The sequence below is a fragment of the Curcuma longa genome, chromosome 15 (genome assembly GCF_044706935.1).
Source record: "Curcuma longa cultivar G26 ecotype Majalengka, Jawa Barat chromosome 15, ITB_CL_G26_1.1, whole genome shotgun sequence".
In the NCBI taxonomy this organism is placed as follows: Eukaryota; Viridiplantae; Streptophyta; class Magnoliopsida; order Zingiberales; family Zingiberaceae; genus Curcuma; species Curcuma longa.
The window spans coordinates 4570803-4588933 of NC_133875.1; the positions used below are offsets into that span (position 1 = coordinate 4570803).

The following is an 18131-nucleotide window of genomic DNA, read 5'->3' on the forward strand; positions in this document are numbered from 1 at the left end:
ATATGCTAGAGTTCACCTGCTTGATTTGGCTTTGGGCAGTTGAATCAGCTGGAAGCAAAGACAAATTCAGTCTGGTTGTCTCCCCAGAATCGAGAGGACGTTTTCCCCTATCAGAGGGTGAAGGTCCATCTATGGCATTATTGGAAATGCTCTTCTTCTCCGATTCATTGTTCTTAGTTCCACTATCTTCATCGGGCGGATAATTTGGAGTTGCATCCTTTGGTTCCACTACGATTTCATTGTTAACACCAGGTGGATGTTCATCTGAATTTCTGTCAGTTGCAGATGTAGGTGAAACAAGTACGAGAGAAAGGTTCATATTACTTTTATCCTCACATAATGCTCCTCCTGATTGATCTCCAACCGAAGTTTCAGGAACCTATAAAGAACCTTTAATCAGGAATATATAAGTGTTCTTAGATACTTTAGAACTAGATGAATCAGAAATTAGCATGAGCCAGGAAAGTTTATCTCCTTGGCAAAAATGGTACAATATGGCTATAACCATGAACCAAACCTCATATCCTTTGTTTCGAGAACATATTGATAAGTACCTGTCACTGAGTAAACACAAGTAATAATATGCATGAACAAGTAGGCAAGAAACAGAAATCATCGATACATCTAGAGAACTAAGTATGGCATAAGAGCAGAACACATCAAACTCATAATCACTTAATGCAATATGTAGAACCTAGAATTTAGCATTCAATAAAATCAAAGATGCTAGATCCAAAATTTATGTAAAAGAGAAAAACCATGGAGTATATATTCAACTACATAATGCATTCGATTCTTCATGTTCAGAGTGTCATGGTATCAATATTTTCTTGATACTAGTGGACAAATACATTACTAGGATCAATTACCAGTGTCATGTCTTAGGACATTTCGGTACAATATGTCTTAACTACTGAGCAAGGTTTGAAATACTATTCCGATACTGATTTCAGCCTTTTTGTATTATCATTGTGTTAGTATACCAAGTGGTATACTCGGCTGTAACATAAGTTTTTGTCATCATCTCGTCTGTTGAAGGATCTTGGTTGAACAAATACTTCAAATTATAACATCAAATAGTACAACAGAACATGCTATATATTGGCATTTGGTACTGTACTGATATGACAAATTGTTGAAATATATATTAGATTTTGACATTGAAAACCTTACCAGATAAATTCATGTGATGCATATGTAGTTAACTCGACAACTATGACACCTCATTGGAATGTTCTCAAGTAACAACAAGTAATAATGCGATTGACTAAATAGGGAAAAAAAAAGACATCAATGGGTTTAAAAGGCAAACTAATGAATATTTAAAATTAACACTCAAAAAAATATAGTAGATTCATCTAGGCCTCTTTGATAAGGGAGAGCACAACTTCAATTAAGTTAACTTAACTTCATCCTGTTATAGTATAACCATCCCTATTAGCAAATTCATCGACTAGTAGACCTCTGACATAGCCATATTTTTATCATTCAACGGGTCATTTTCTCATCATCTAACCAAACCTATGACTAGATCCACTTTATTACCATTTCCCATTATAAGGCTAACCACTAGTTTGATAACTCTAAACCACTAGCCAAAATACATTAAATTGTTCTAGACAATAGTTTGAGTCATACAATAGTGTACGAATAGTATCTCTTAAAATGTTATTGCCATTTACCTATGTTTCTATTATTTTATGCTTTAATTTTCTATGATACCATGTATCATTTAATCGCTGAGATTGTATTTAGTCTGTCCATATGTTCCTCGAAAGCAAAGTATCTCACTATTATTTTACAAGGACATATAAACTGACTCATACCAAACTAGCTATACCACTTCAAGTCCAAAGAAAACATCAATGGAATCCTTTAATCGTATTTTTTTCTTTTTCACACTTTAATATATCATTATTTAACTTGAATCCTTTAAAATGTCTAGATTATCATATTTGGTGGTTCTTCTTTCTTTCCTTAATAAAGAAGAGAGTTTAAAATCTTCTGTTTAACCTCCACTAAAACTTCCTTTAATAGATTGCTAAGGGTTGTTTAAAATTTTAAGCCGCACAAATTAGTGCAGGTGAAATTTATCATTCTATTAGTCAACCAACATATGAAGTTCATCAATACAGGCAATACTAGAGGCAATCAATTCACGATATTTCCTTTTGTATGTCTTGTGAGCTAGGGTTCCACTGAAGGACCTACAAGATGGAGGTCATTGAGGAGACATTTTGTGAGCTAGGATTTCATCAATGGCTTCCTAAATAACTCTGTGAGCTGCAAGTTGTCGACAAAATCTAAAGTTCCTCCCCATTTCTTCTTCTTCCCTCCTCAATTCCTCCTAATTGGCAACACCATGAGCACCACCGCGAGACTTCATTAGTACCATCAAGTCCGTCGCATCCTAGACACAAGATGAGATTTCAAATGTTGTTGTTAAGAGTTTCCATATTGACCTTTTGTATGTAACTTCTATCTTTCACTCATCAACATACTACTAATGTAGTGGCTAAGTCACTTTCTAGTTTGGCAATGACTACATATTTGATCTTACAAAATTGGACTCGCTTGAAATTCTCTCATTTTATTTGAAATATGCCACCAATTAAATGCAAATTTCTAAAATTAAAAACAAGCTAAATTATCTATTTGCTTCAGCTATAGTAAGTATCCAAATTTACAATACTTAAATAACAAAGTGATAATGAGTTTATGGTACAAATAGTTAAATCCTACAATGAAGTTAAGAAGGTCCCCCATTCACAATCACAAGTATTCTCATCAATGAGGGGTTTTCTTATGAGCCTCGCAAGTCGCAACCCGTACTAAACTAGTAGGTGGAAGAGTCATGTCTCCTATTTAGGTATAACATGTTTGGGTATGTGTTATGATTAGAGTCCATTGTACGTATTGGATGTTATTCATGGAAAGGAAATGCTCTAAATAGCGAAAATTTGCATTGTGTGGATTATAACTACTACCAATGCACAAGAAAAAGAAAAAGAATACAATGATTTCCAATATTTCTAATGATCATAGTTATATATTGTTTTTGCATCAAGAAATGGTAGGGGATCCCTATCTTCTTACATCCTTCACATATGAATGTCCACTCATCATCTATGGATTGATCTTAGTTCATAAAAATCTCGAGAGGGCCTTTTAAGATGATGTTTTATTTCATAATCAAAGTAGTATTTTTTTGTCAACGTTAACCACCAATGCTAAAATAGTTTGATTTAACTTTTTTTTTAAAAAAAAAAAGCCTCATACATTATAAAGTTGAGTTATCCAAATGTTTTTATTAAGGATTATCAGCAATATTTTCAAAATTGTTTTCGAATATGATGTCAAAGGTCTTGTCGGATGCCCGTCGTATATGTTTCACCATGATGAAATTCTAAATCCACGAGTGTGATACACAATGTTTAGACAATCATGAGAAGTTGAGAGGCTAAAGAAATATCTTCTAGCCTTAATGGTAATATCTTCTTGTTTTAATTTTTGATTTATTAGGTTTAATATAAAGCCTTAATGGGTTAGGTTTACTTGTAATGAGTTGGACTTAATTTTGAATGATGATTTTAGAATCATTTAAAGTAAATTCTTATTGAATCTATCTAATCGAATTTGAATGTCACAATTCATCTAAATAGTTTTCATATGTATGATATGTATTCCCCGAGACTCTGTATTACCGAGAGTTTCGTACACCGGACTACCCTTTTTTTTATGTATGATATGCATTCGTTTACATATAAAAGATATCATCTCATATCATACAATATGAATCATGAAGTATACTATAACAACAAGCATGATTTGGATAATTAATTGGCTTGTTTAATGCCTTGGTGAAGGATCCACCATAACAAGTGGTGGATTAGCTATAATCATAGCTTGTTCCCTCTTGGTATTTACTCATGGCACCAAAAAGGCAAAAGTTTGAGCCTTATTTAGCAGTGTCAAAACTAATAATTTATAGCAGTAGCTTAGATAAGACTTCATTACAACATCATGGTATCTCGTAAACTTGGGCAAGATTGGGCCTCACCCTTCAAGATGGTATCAATGTTGAATCACCCTTTGGATAGACATTAGGAGGCGAGTTAAAGCTGGACCAGTTATAGCAATATGAAGTTAGCTCCCCAGCCGAAATGGCCATTCCTCCGAGGGTGAATTGGAGGTTTGTCTATCTTGACAAACATGCTCTGATAATTTCGAGGACCATAACTAGTGGTGAGTTTGGCATAGCCATTCCTCCGAGGATGAATGCTCTGATAACTTCGAGTGGTAGATTAGCTAACAATCTAAACTTATATTATCTACCCTCTATAGTTAAAGATGAGCATATTGAGCACGAAACTCGCACATTTTTTAGTCCTTGAGTGCCATCCCAACTCATGGGAATGCATATCTTCTTTGTATTGCTCCAATTTTATCGGTTATCTTTGAATACATGATACTTCCATAGTGAATTTTCTCTTGTAATCTTTCCTAACCTACATTAGTGCGATATTTGAACGGCTTTACTCTAACAATCTCTTCATTTATAACTTTTGCTCATTGTTTGTGAGAGTTGTTTCAAGTGTCTTAAATGTACTTGAATGTGTTGCTCTCAAATGCCACTTACAAACAGATGTTAATGGCTTGAAAAAGTGTCAATTTAATACACATAGGAGTGGAGCATATTCATCATGGTGTTTCGGTTGACATGGTTGAAACATCTCGTTTCATTAGCTAACCGAAATTGACACATGACCATAACAAATGACTCAACACAAAAATATATTCCAGGTGCTCATCTTCAGCCTTCCTCTTTGATGTTCATCTTCCTTCCTCTTTGTTTGGTGCTCATCTCATCTAGCAGAGGATTGATATCTGACCCATAGAACACGAAATCTTCGACCTTAGTAAACAAAGTTTAGTTCTCTATTACAACAAAGTTGTTACTAGAATTTGTTACATCAATATTTTCTAGAGTTATTTTCTTTCCCAAAAAATGCTAGAATTAACACATTTCTACCACCTATAAATATTTTTACCTCATTAAGAGGGATTGATGAATCAATTAGTAAATAGACTTACTAAGAAAAGATCATAGTAGAATCCTTAGATTTTTTTCCCAATATTAGCAAATTTTTACTGCTAATAAATCTTTAGTTAAAATGTACAGCAAAGAATGCATGAACAGGCTAGTAATTGCACTTAGCAAACATATATAAACGTTGCCCTGAATGCATTGAGGAACTATGAAAGTTGTCGTCGTTCCACCGCACGGATGCAGGAGGAACTATGAAAGTTGCACATGGTAACACAACATGGATCTTTATGGAAACACAGGAGCCTACGATTATACTTAACTGCAGAGATGAAGAGCAAAAAGATCAGTCTGAATGTTGTTTGGTTTAAAGGTGTTCAGAATTGCTCAAAGTAATGACTGATTGCAAAGAAGCATGGATGAACTATAAGAGCTGATACCCTAGCTGGAACCAGAGACTGGATTGAGGCAGTTAGGAGAAAATGCAAGAGAACTGTAATAGATGCTTTAGAAACTAAAACCAAACTGCAACACCAAATCTAATAGGTGATGGAAAACTTGGCTAATGAAATTGTTTTAAATAAAACACCAAGTAGGTATGCCCTTTTATCGAAACTACAGATCATTGTGATTGATTGATACTAGTAGAAATAGTGTTGATCCAAACAAATGGTGAAAGAGCAACCTCAACCCCAACATTTCTTTCATCATTATAAGCAATAAATATCATATTGGTATGCACGTTCTAAATCTGTGTTCTATTCCTGAATTAACAGATCACAGATAAATGCACCAAAATAGTACTAAACAAACAGAAAGAGGATTTATTTTGCAGGAAGTGTTGCTAACTAAATATACAACAGAAGATCAAACAATAATAATGCAAAATGCATGCTAGTCAGGAAGTTGAATAAACATTTGTTGTAAGTCAAGAAAGTTTTAGTTTTCTCACCAAGTTATCTTTGTCCCTCGTCGTATCATTAATCTTTTTTTCATCATCTTGATCAGTGCAATTCACAGTAGTTGCCGACGCTTCCGCCTGAACCTCGAAAGATGAATCATTATGATCATCACTCGTATCTTTAACAGAACTTGATCTATTCTCTGAACGCTTTCTCTTGTGCGTTTTTTCCTCTGCGTCGCTCATCGTTTTCTGATCAAACAATAAAACAAATAAAAAAAGAACAAACTTGAAACTGTCTCTCGATCTCTATCAGTCATTGGGCACAACCATGCAAGCTACGTTGGATAAACATCGATGAAGGTAAAGAAAATAAATAAATGAAAACATAACTGAAATCACCGATTCAATAAAATATCAAAATTATAACGATCAACAAGAACCATTGACAAAGGGTAATCGAACCCAGTGCTTCAACTTACACACTGGGTGGACTGATCTACTAAAATACCAATTTTTATACTTCCCATTTCCGATCAGTGATTCAAATAGATCTAAAACCGAGCTGCGGAGTAAGAATCATCACGAGCAAACCAATTATTGAGAAGAAAGATCGATCTTTTCAGCTCGATCGAAACAACATGGCGGATAAAATAAACAAGAGGCGATTAAAATCATCAAGAACGTTACGAGGCGGCGGCGGATTCCGACGGCGAGGCGCTCGATGAAGTCGACGACGACGACGGCAACGAGAGAGAAAGTGAGCAAAGAGCGCTCTCACCATTTGTTCTTCTCTCCTTTTATGGGGAGAGGGCGACCAAATGACCTAAATGCCCCCAGACGTTTGTAATGTTGCACCTTGGCACGAGGGGTTTTAGGTCATTTAACTAAACGCCGTTTCAACAGTAATATCAACTAGCAGGGATTCCGTGTACTAACACAGACACAGCACAGGTTTCTCACGTCACGGTAAACACCGGGACCCAGCAATAGGAGTGGGGCTCAGTTGGAATATATGAGGGGAGATCATGTTGCCTGTCCTGGAACGTAATAAAAGATTTTCTCTTTTGTAGTTGGAATTTTGGTTCAATGTACTGCAATTAAATTAATTTTATGTTTAGTTCTTCCCCCTTTTGTTTTGGGTACCTTAATCTCCAATCACAAAGGGGAAGGTACTTAAAAAATTATTCCAGTAATACTATTATTGAAGAATTTAATTCACAAAATATGATTTTTTAAATAGAGTTTATTACTGTTTTTTTCCCAATTTATTAATTATTTAACAACGCAAAGTCTCATTTTTAGTCCTTTTTGCGCCTTTTTTAAATAAAAAATCACTTCTTATTTACGTGGCAGTAGTTCAAAATTAAAAACTTTATTTGGGTTCATAAAATCTTTTTATTTGTATTTTTTTAAAATAATAAAAAAAAAATATATATTATTAATTTGTTGACACTTTTTTTTTATCTTTATTAAGAATCAAAAAAGGTTATTACTATAAAATATAAAATTTTCAAATAGCATTACTCTATTTAAAATGATGGTATATTATCAATAATAATTTACAATATATTCATTTAAATGGAGTTTATAGTTCAAGGAAAACAAGTAAAATCACAATATAAGAAATATATTATTTATTTTCATATATCTTGAATATATATTTTATATTAGGGAAGAAAAAGGAAAAGAATTATTCATTTGATTTTTTTGTAAATCCAAAAAAATTGTTTAATGATTACCTAATTTACTTTTTTTTTCTGTAATACATATAAAATCCACATGCATTTCTAGTATCCACAAAATTTAATGAAGTTACTTGCAATTAGTCAACCTTTAGAAATTTGATTACAAGTTGACCTTGAAAATTAAATACATTATTTTTGCATAAAATGTATAGTTTCTACAATTTTCTTTTCACAGTTTAAACATGAATTAATCTCTTACATTTCTAAGCAATTAGCACAATATTGTCCAAACATGATGAACACCATGAAAGTTGATCATCTCAATGATTTAATTTTCGTTTATATCTCATTTGATACATACAAACATGATACTTCTATTGTTGCTACTCCAAGTTAACCATCTCGATACCAATGAGGATCATATTCTTCTATTGTTGCTACTCCAAGTTAACCATCTCGATACTTGGCTCTGGGAGCATCATATTCTTCGTCGGTTGTCTACTTTTATTCTTTTCGGTGGGGGCAATGTTGTTTCAGTAATCTCGGTGTTTGATTGTATCTGTATCAACATTCGAATTAGAACGAGCTTTATATCAGCAAAGAGGGATGGAACATGGTAGAATATCAAACCTTATCAAGCTTCTCCCTGACCAGTCTGACTGTCCGGTTCATAGATGGCGCGGCAAAATATTCCTGCAATGAATCAAAGATACATGCCTGTTGATTTTGATAGGTGCATAATTGACTATTGCTGGACAGAGGAAAAAGTATTATGGTGCAGACTACAAATAATTGGAACGAACACAGTTTAATTGATGATGACGACGATTGACAACATAGTATGATATTGAAAAATGTCGAAAATCTACTGTTGTATCAACAGATGATTTCTTCTCATATACCTTGTTAGAGGAGACATGGCTGGGAGGAGCATCTCCAAGATGACAATTCCACCCTTCTTTAGCATACTCACTTGTAGAGAAGAAAACATAGAACATAGTATAAGTCATCTAGAATAAGTAAAATACAGCAGGAAATAAAATCTATCCTTGACAATTTATTCCAGGTAGTTCGACAAATCCAGAAACTAAACTGAGTGTTCAGGGCCACATCCCAGTTTTATCATTGCCTTTGAAACACTAATTTGCTACTGCAAACTTAAAAACATACCTCTGCCTTGCTTGCGACTCTGACTTATTTGATGCTGATGAAGCCGAATCAAGCCAATGATGGTTGGAAGTTCTGATACTGCTAGGGTTGTTTAGTACTTGAGACTTTGGTCCACCATTTCTTCCAGCCGCAGCTAACAAAGCATAGAAGGAAATTTTTTTGTGATACGAGTCCAATGAAACAAAAATTGCAAGAAGATTCTTCAATCAGAAACTCACATCCTATTCGGCCAAGGACTTCCTTCCTCCTGCCCTCCAGTTTCTCCATTACTTCTGAAAGAGACTCATACTGAGGTGCATATGACACCTTCAAAGGGTTACCTAGAAAGATGGAGTCATCCAGTTTCCGCTTTGCGAACCTGAAGCCATGAGGATCTAATTAGTGAAGTCATATGACAACTAAACCACAACCAAAGGTAGGAAAGTCAGGCATTAAAGTTAATTTTATTCATTACCTCGCATTGTTAACCTGTGAGAATTTTATCCAATAAACATCAGTAAAAGGTTCACAATCTTCTGCATCCATGGGTTTGCACCTGAAAGACAACAATAATTCAACTAAAATGCAAAAGAGCAGCACATCAGTACCTACAACAGATATTACAAATTACATCTTATTTCTAACAACATAACATCTTTGATCCCTCTTAGAATCTCAAAAGCACTATATTTACTATAATTTGGCTTAAGAAATCAAAGAATAGACCCTTAACAGTAGAGATTAATTAACATTCTATACTATAGCATGAAAAAAAACAAAGTTAAAGAAAAATTCCTCAGGATAAACAAAGTAGCTCAAATTTTATAAAAATGTTAAAAACATTTCTTTTATGCTAGAAGTTACTCCTACAATTAGATCCCAGTCATCATCTCTATAGAATCAACATGAAATGAATAACGATTCAAAAGGTGAATCAGGACCATGACCATGTACACAGAATCAAGACTGAGGCATATAACCATTCAAAAAAAGGGCAAGACCAGGAAACTGACTTACTCATCTATCTCCCCAAACGTGCCAAACAACTTGGACAGCTCGTCGCCACATCCTAATGCCGGCACGTTCCTCACAATCAGATATCTGCGACACTCAAAGAGGAACAAAAAACAAGTCGAATTTTTAGACGACGCGATATTAAAACTAACACAAAGAAAGAAGAAGGTAGGGTTTGAAATAACTGTTTGGCTTGGGATTGGAGGAGTAAGAAAACATGTTTCCGCACCTGGATTCGTCGCAGACGGTATACACGCGGACAGCGGGGGGATCGTCCCGGTAGCGGGGCATCGCTGGCGCTTTGTCGCGTCTTATAGAGAGTAACTGGGAGCTCCAGGAAGGATCGAACGCCCAAGTATTGGCGGCGACGGCGCCGGCGATCGAGCTCTACCGCAGGCGAGAGGACTCGGGAGAAAAGGAACGGATTGGGGATTTTGAAACATCTCCGGCCGGTTTGCTGATGTGATATAAATAAATAGAGTGAACCGGGTCCGGTTTGATTTTCCGGCCTAGTCGAGTCGACAGAATCGTGGCAGTTTCGGAAATCACGGCCGATTCAATGGTTCAAATCGGGTCATTCACGAAAATTTGAGTTTGATCCCCCAACTTTACCTATTTCTCAACTTGTCCCCCTCATAATTTTATTTTTTTTTACTCGTATCATTTTATTCATAATTATTAATATTTTCCCATGATCATTAAATTATTATTTTATCAGAAACAAAGTAATGTGATATGTTTGTTTTATTATTATTCTATCAGATGGATTAATGAATAAATAAATTAGTAATAAGAAGGTGAAATGATTTAAAAGAACATAGATATTTGTTTAAGAAGATTTAGCTCATCCAATATTTTTTTAATAAGTAAACACCTATTATATTAAGTATTTTATAAGATTTGTTTCAATAACCTTGTGTAAAATTGAATTAAAAGAAAATCTAAGAATGAGACATTTACTTCTTTTATTTACATTTGGTTGATGCCTATGGGCATATTTAAACAGAATGTAAGAAACTTTGAAAGCAAACTAACCCAAATACTAGTTTTTGAATTGAATTACAGTTTAACTCAACATAAATGTTTCATCTTACAATAAGTTCACCATAATATACAAGATGTTGGATTTATATTCATGTAGCCGATCTCAAATAGTCGCAAAGAATGCCGCTTTAGCGAAGATGATCAAGCCGACGAAAAACTAGTATTCATCTTTTAATTTACAAACATCATGGGGAAGTTCCAAGAGCTAACACTAACAAATTTTAGCCCAAGAAAAGAGAGTAGAAGTTCAATAAAACCATTTAGGTCTCAACTCTTCTTCCTTCTCTGTCAAGTCTTGATACTGGTACCACTCTTCGCCTGCTTTACCGATAGGCATTGGGGGCCGTAGAAAGACCTCGACTGGCTTCGGCACATGCACAGCTAAATGCAGTTCCCCTGCTTGCTCTGAATCTGTCTCATGATGAGTATCTGTGCCGCCGATTGGTTCGACTGCTATCCATCCCAAACCTGATATGGCAATGTCACAGGCAGGCCTGACCAAGGAGCATGCTCGGTTTCATTAAAATCACCATTCAAGGTACAAATGTCTAAAGCAATGCATTCAAAGTTTCTATTCATCCCATGAGCCAACTGATGTAGTACTTCTGAATAAATGCTTTGACAAGGCAATGGAGAAAGGACTTTAAGGGGAATGAAAATGATCAAGTATTTGTTCCAATAATCTTGCACAGAAACATCTCTAATGGCAAAAGGAATGCATTTTTTGGATTTAAATGTTATTGCTCATGCTTTAATTGGATCATTCATGATGTAAATAATCCTTCTTACTGTCAACCAAACGACAGCTAAAACTGATCAAAATGCATTCCAAATTTGAAGCTATAAACATGGCTTCCAGCATACGGCATTCTGATAAAATCATTACTTTTCCCTCTGTCCTCTTATTATAAAAGCATGCCAACAAGAAAAATAAAGTGTACATAATAATTTCTACTACTCAATTGACTCAAGCATTGCATTAATGCAAATTATTTCAGGATGAAAATTCTCTGATTTTTTTTCTCTTGTTCTATAGTATAGATATAAATCATTTGTATTAGATCTTCTATTTATATTGTATTATCTTATGACCAAGTTTATTATAAATTGGGACAAAATAACTTGTATGTATATTTTCTTTCCTCTCATTACGCTCCAAGTAAACATGCCTTAATCAGTCAAAACTCCAGAAATCCAAGAGTCCAATATCAGATTTTGTATTGTATAATCGCCTCTTAGTCCACAGCTTATGCGTGATTAATGCTAATATTTATCTTAAACAGCAGATTGATGACTATCACAAAATATAATGGAAATGTACCTTCTTGTATCTTCAAACTTTATATTCAGTTGCTTTACTGTTTGAAGACCTATCCAAGATTCAGCTTTTTCTTTGTCTGTCGGAGGTGTCAATGTGATTCCAAGTTGTTCCTGCAAATCAAAAGGCAAGACTGAGAAAGATAATTACATGCAGGTGAATGCAAATTTCATCCCAGAAGAAATCTCAGGAAATAAGAAATAAGTTCAGGATGCACCCTCTTATGGGATGCAAAAAATAGTATGTTCATCGTCACTCCTTACTAGGTCCAATTTTCGAGTAGCATAACAGTTCCAAGACCATGAAGCTTAGGGGTAAATTGCACTAAGACAAAGGAGAAGAGGGAGAAATTAAACATGAACATGAAGTCATCTGCAAATTTTTTATTTATTACTGTGCATCATTAGGTCACTTATCCTATTAGTGTATTTGATCAGAAGACACCTTTGATGATGTTCCATATGTGCAGATAGAGTAAAGGACAATAACCTGAATACAAAAACTTGATGGGTTAGTAATCACTTACGTGGTAAAACTCATCTGCTACAACAGTTGAAACCATGTGAACCTTTAGTTTCTTAGGTCCATAAAACGTCAGCCGTGTCTTTGGAAGAGCCTGCACTTTCACACACAATTAGCCTTACTTGACAATAGGAAATCTATAAATATTACCAACACATGTTGATAGACAACCTTGATAACATCAATTCGAATGAGGCCTCCCCAAAATAACGAAGATCCATTTAAACCAAAAGCTTCCTGATCAGTGGCTGTTTCATTTGAGGTAATCTGAATGCACAATCATCCAAAGAAATAATATGAATTGACTCTTCTGAATAAAATTTCAGAAACAAGATAAATGGAAGATTAACATACAGGAAATGATTGTCCTTTTAGACGACTTTGAGGTGCAAGAGAAGGCAGATCATCAGAGTGGACTACTGCTGCTTGTCGATGATGAAGGTGCACACCAGGTGTATCAAACAGATTCTGTAGAGATGAACATCTATTAATTAGTACCATGATAGATCTGCTATAACATGATTGATGACAGTTTTAGAAGAATCTGATAGCATGTTTTCTGGTACATCTCAGAATTAAAAAGCAAGATAATATGGAAGCGACAAGTATAAACTTTTGCTGGTAACAGTTACCCCAACTAAAAAAATCACAATACCAATAATAGAAGGAAACTGCCACTAAAATGAATCACATAGCAAGCTTTTCCTTGAATAAACAAACAGAACTAGTAATTCATATAAGTATTGTTTTAATGATATGGTAATGCCTAAAGAATCTGCTGAAAACTTCTTCCTTTAACTTGAGAATGAGGATAGAATCATAGACGTGTACACAAAGCTAACATGTCTTATCAAGAACCGTATCAACAGTTTGTTATAGTACCATTCATTATCATGATTTTGATTGGCTACATTCAAATCACATAATTATATCTGTTCTCTGCACAGAAATGCAGAGAGCAACAATTAGAACACAGCATGCATAGAGCAGGCACATAATGAGAGCAACATGTAATTTGTAGGTATTAAGTGTTTGATTTTCATAATATGCAGAAACCTAATAGCTCTAGTAACTGAAACTAATCTGACAACGCACCCCTCCTCCTTGAAAGGCTTCAATTTGAATAGGCCCCAGTGTTGTCCCAGGAACAGCTGACTGCATTGGTTTGTACTTCCGAGCAGCTGCAGCAATTGGATCCCTTTTTGCCATTAGCTCTGCTTGAACAAGTGAGTGAATTTAGATATACTGATCACCTAAATTGATTTACACATTATTAGGAGATCCAAACCCAAAAGTTAAAATATAACTCTCACAACAAAGGACAAGGTACCTCTATAAGCCTCCTCTATTAACAGAGATAAACATTTACAATATTTTATTGACAGAGCATCAGAAAATACAAGTTGTACTATTCAGGATGAAGTGTTTTGGAAGAGAATTTCAATACAAGGAAAATTTATAATATAAAGGCAAGCTGCTTACTGCAGTCATGCCCTATTAAATACACAAGCAGCATGTTGTATACATTTTCATGCAAAATCATTACTAATTCGTGTGCCCATTACAAAAGGAAAACTATATCCAATCATCCTTTTTCTTCCTGAAAGAAAATTCTAAAGAAATAAAGCATACTAATCATGAAGCAAAATTTATAATGAAAAGGAACTGATGAAGTTGCTACTGTACCATTGAGAGAACCTGAGCTTTTGACATATAACTGTCAACTCAGCCCACAACAGAACGTCAAAGAGAAAATTTAGCATGAACAAGTTGACTTCCCCAAAATGTGGATAATCAACATTTCATACTAGTCAAGGTGCAATAATAAGAAGAAATAAAAGATTGACTTTCATGTAGAAAAGGTGGCATGTCATGAAACTTACTGAGCAAAGCATTGATAAATGCAGATTTCCCTACATTTGCAGCACCCTGAAATAGTTAATAAAGAACAACAAAAGTGTCAGATAATGAAAAAGTGCAAACAGAATATTATCATTGATTTGACAAAGTTTAACTAGTACCTTTACACCGAAAATCATTAGTTTATCCCAACTCCTAAATCAATTTATATTTAAAGGCACAAATAGCCTATCAGATGAACAGCACTTTGTGGCTTCATCCAATGAGTAAATTCATAAGATGATGTCGTTCTGCTGTGCAATAGTGTCATTTCTGAATAAGTTGAATCTATAGCTTCATCATTAAGAACCTAGAGGTTCTAATTGGTTGGGCCAGGCCAAACACAGCCCAGGCCTATTCTGGACTGTGAGAAGTCAAATAGGCTGTGATGGCACAACCTGAATTAGTCTGCGGTCCAACCCAGCATGAATCAGGGCACAATGTAAGTCGGGCCAAGCTCAACATGGCTTGGGTCTGCAAGCCCATTTCCTTTTTTTAATATTTAAAGTTAAAAAGTATTTTAAAAATAAAAATTTCAAGAAAATTATAATATAAATAAAATTAATATTTTTATTACATATTATTTACTAAAACAGAGTAAAAGGAAATTAGAAAAGTGGACACTGGAAAATTATTCTAACAAGAAAAAAAATTCAAATGTTCGAAATCATGGAACTAGAGACAAGGGGAAACGAAAATTTACATATTGACATACAGTTATGTAGAAGAGACATTGAACTGACAACAAATGACTTATATATATTCTAAGGTGACAACAAAGTATTGCTTAGCACAGAAATTGTTGGAACAAGGATAAAGAATTTCACACTCAAGTCAGTGTATATACTAACCAGAATATAGACATCTCGGCCCTGCAAAAATGGGGAAACAAAAATTACCTTTATTAGCTGAGATTCCAAAAGAGGAAACGCAATGCATATACTGATATATTTGACAAAAAAAGATTATATCTACTTCTTTGATTACATACAGCTACATGGACAAGAAGATTTGACATGTTTGGGTAGTTATAATGATTAAGCCACACCAATTTGATCTCAATAAATCATGAGATCCCCACATCATGAGGCCCAACTATACAGGATTAACCTGAAAGCCTCTTGCTTAGATAAGCAAGAAGTTGTATCAAAAACTAAAAGAAGGCACAGTCAAACCTAGCATGAAGCTTAGATGATGTAAGGGAAGAGCCACTTAAGTAACAAGTGGAAGGAAAATAACCTTTTTCTCCTTTTGAATCTCTGATATAACCCCAGTGATCCCCACCAAAGACTTCGAACTAGTTAGATGAACACTAACAACACTGCAATTGAGGGGATATATCTCAAAACTAGAGTGCTTCTAGTTAAAAATATACAAGAAGAAAGATCATACAGTAAATAGGTAAACTAGTAGCAAGGGACTAAGTTGTTGTAAAGGTGAAAAGGCTCTCTTACTTGAGCTTCTTCTTAGTAGTAGCCTCAACAACCCAATCACCAATACAATTTAGATCAGTGCCTCTGGGCAGGAGGTCAACCTTCATATTAGAGAAAGAAAACTTGTCTCAAGTCATTATAAGAAAGTAGAAAGTAGTAAAAATTAAACTCTTCCAAAATACTACCTTAGTTATGACCAATATAATAGGGTTAGCACCAGCAAGATCACGTATTCGAGCCAAAAAACTGCCATTGAAGTCAACAATATCAACCTACAGAAATTGAAGTATAAATAAAAATGACTTCCAAGGCACCATATAGTTATTGAGAATTTTGATTAAATAAATATATAAATAGAACAGGATGAACTGAAAGCCATCCAAAAAGCATTCATTTAGGTAGAATGTCAGTACTATTTTTGCTGCTTTATTTTTTTCTAGTATCTTAATGTCCACAGATACCATCTGCTCATGGTGTTTGCAACATATTGAACATAATAGTATACCATGAAGCCAGTCTAAGAACAAAATGTCATCAAGACCATCTATATAGAATAAAAGACAAGATTTAGCATAGCTAAATATGTAAATCCAGGCAAATCCTATGAGTTTACTAAAGATTTTGACATCATGATATAAGCATAAAATTATCATTTAGCAGCTCTGGAATTTCTATAGAATGCTTTCTCAACGTTTGACATATAGTGGTTACCAAAGGAGATAACTAAGTCAATGGATAATGATGACTTACTAATTTAACAATAAGTACTTTCTCATGTCGTAGATGAGAGAGCTTATCCCGTAACTCTTCAGCAGAAATGAATTGTTTGCCACCGGGATAACCACCATGCCCACCCACAGCGGTTACCATGTGTCCATGAGACAAAAGCTTACATCTGCCACAGAGAACTGTTCTAAGTTGGCGGTGTCTCTTCTTCTGCATATAGTAAAAATGAAAAGAAGTTAAACTTTCAACATAATGATTCTTCATCCTGATTAAGCATGATTAAATATGTGAAAAATAAAAATCTCATGACATATGCAATCATCTAAATTGTTGCATTGGATGTTACCATTACTAGAATTTCTTTGTGACAGAAAATAAGAGCATTGGAATGAAAACAAGAGTGCCACTAAATCATTTATTAAACTTAATAAGAACCTAATTGATGAACACATTAAATTGTTTAGATAAACAGATCATTAAACTGAATAAAACCTAATTGATGAACACTAAATTCTTTAAATAAACAGATCGATCAGTTATTAAAATGATATCATGATTTATTAACAAAGCTACATGAGGGACTGTACGACTATATCACGCTAGACTGAAGCAAGCTAAACTTTTTGGAAGTAAATCTACCTTAGTTAATATTCTTCATCAACCAATCCAGTTTTTTAAAGACGAAAAGGGAGGTGACAAATGAATACCAATGCGAACCTGATTGGAATTCACGTGTTCTTTTTAGGAATTTAAAATCGAAAATCCAGCAGCACACAAAACGTACCAACTCATAGGTCTCAGCGTTAACATAACCGGGGGCATCGATCTCCGCGGTCTGGAGCGGAGCTCCGCAGCCGTAGCAGCAAGCGACGTTGGTAGGAACCTTGGCACCGTTCCTCCTCTTCCTCCTCGACTTGTCCTGATTGTTCTTCTCCAAAACGAGAGCGGTCGCAGACGTAGCTTGCTGGCGCTCGAGGAAGACGTCGCCGCGAGTAGGGGCAGCGGAGCCGGTCCCTTTGGTCTCGACGGAGTCTTCCGGCGTCTGAGGAGTAGCCCTGCAGCAGATCGGGGAGGGTCGGCAGGGAGTTAGCGCTGGGTCTAGGGTTTTGGAGAGGGAGCGGAAGGAGAGCTTGCGGGGACTGGAGAGAAGAGGCAGGAAGGAAGAGAAGGGAAGCGGGGTGGTTGCCATGATTACCAGCAGCCAGCGGGTGAGCCTACTTATCTTGTTAATGTGAAAATATCGAATTTAAATAACCGAAAATCCTTTAAAATTCGAATTTAAATATCACGTAGAATACCTAAATTTGCAGATACCATACAGTCAAATAAGTCAAACTTAAAATCTAAAAGCTTACCTACAAAACTCTTGGTTTCACTCCATCTTCATTTG

General features: G+C 35.1%; 2 protein-coding genes across 2 annotated transcripts; both read right to left on the reverse strand.

The window, feature by feature from the left end:
* Positions 1-7871: 7871 nt before the first annotated feature.
* LOC141846681 (uncharacterized) lies at positions 7872-10204 on the reverse strand. The gene is made up of 8 exons (XM_074734717.1): positions 10029-10204; positions 9803-9886; positions 9261-9341; positions 9025-9164; positions 8807-8939; positions 8539-8608; positions 8267-8329; positions 7872-8195 (listed from the first exon to the last, which is right to left on the reverse strand). Exons 1-8 carry the CDS (start codon positions 10088-10090, stop codon positions 8115-8117), a joined length of 714 nt encoding a protein of 237 aa, XP_074590818.1. The 5' UTR covers positions 10091-10204; the 3' UTR covers positions 7872-8114.
* A 666-nt stretch (positions 10205-10870) lies between these two features.
* On the reverse strand, positions 10871-17944 carry LOC141846214 (putative nitric oxide synthase). Its single transcript, XM_074734212.1, has 13 exons — positions 17526-17944; positions 16766-16951; positions 16201-16287; positions 16037-16116; positions 15822-15903; positions 15434-15454; positions 14567-14612; positions 13779-13897; positions 13038-13151; positions 12855-12950; positions 12688-12777; positions 12165-12274; positions 10871-11337 (listed from the first exon to the last, which is right to left on the reverse strand). The coding sequence occupies exons 1-13, from the start codon at positions 17928-17930 to the stop codon at positions 11091-11093; spliced, it is 1683 nt and encodes a 560-aa protein (XP_074590313.1). The 5' UTR covers positions 17931-17944; the 3' UTR covers positions 10871-11090.
* Positions 17945-18131: the final 187 nt, after the last annotated feature.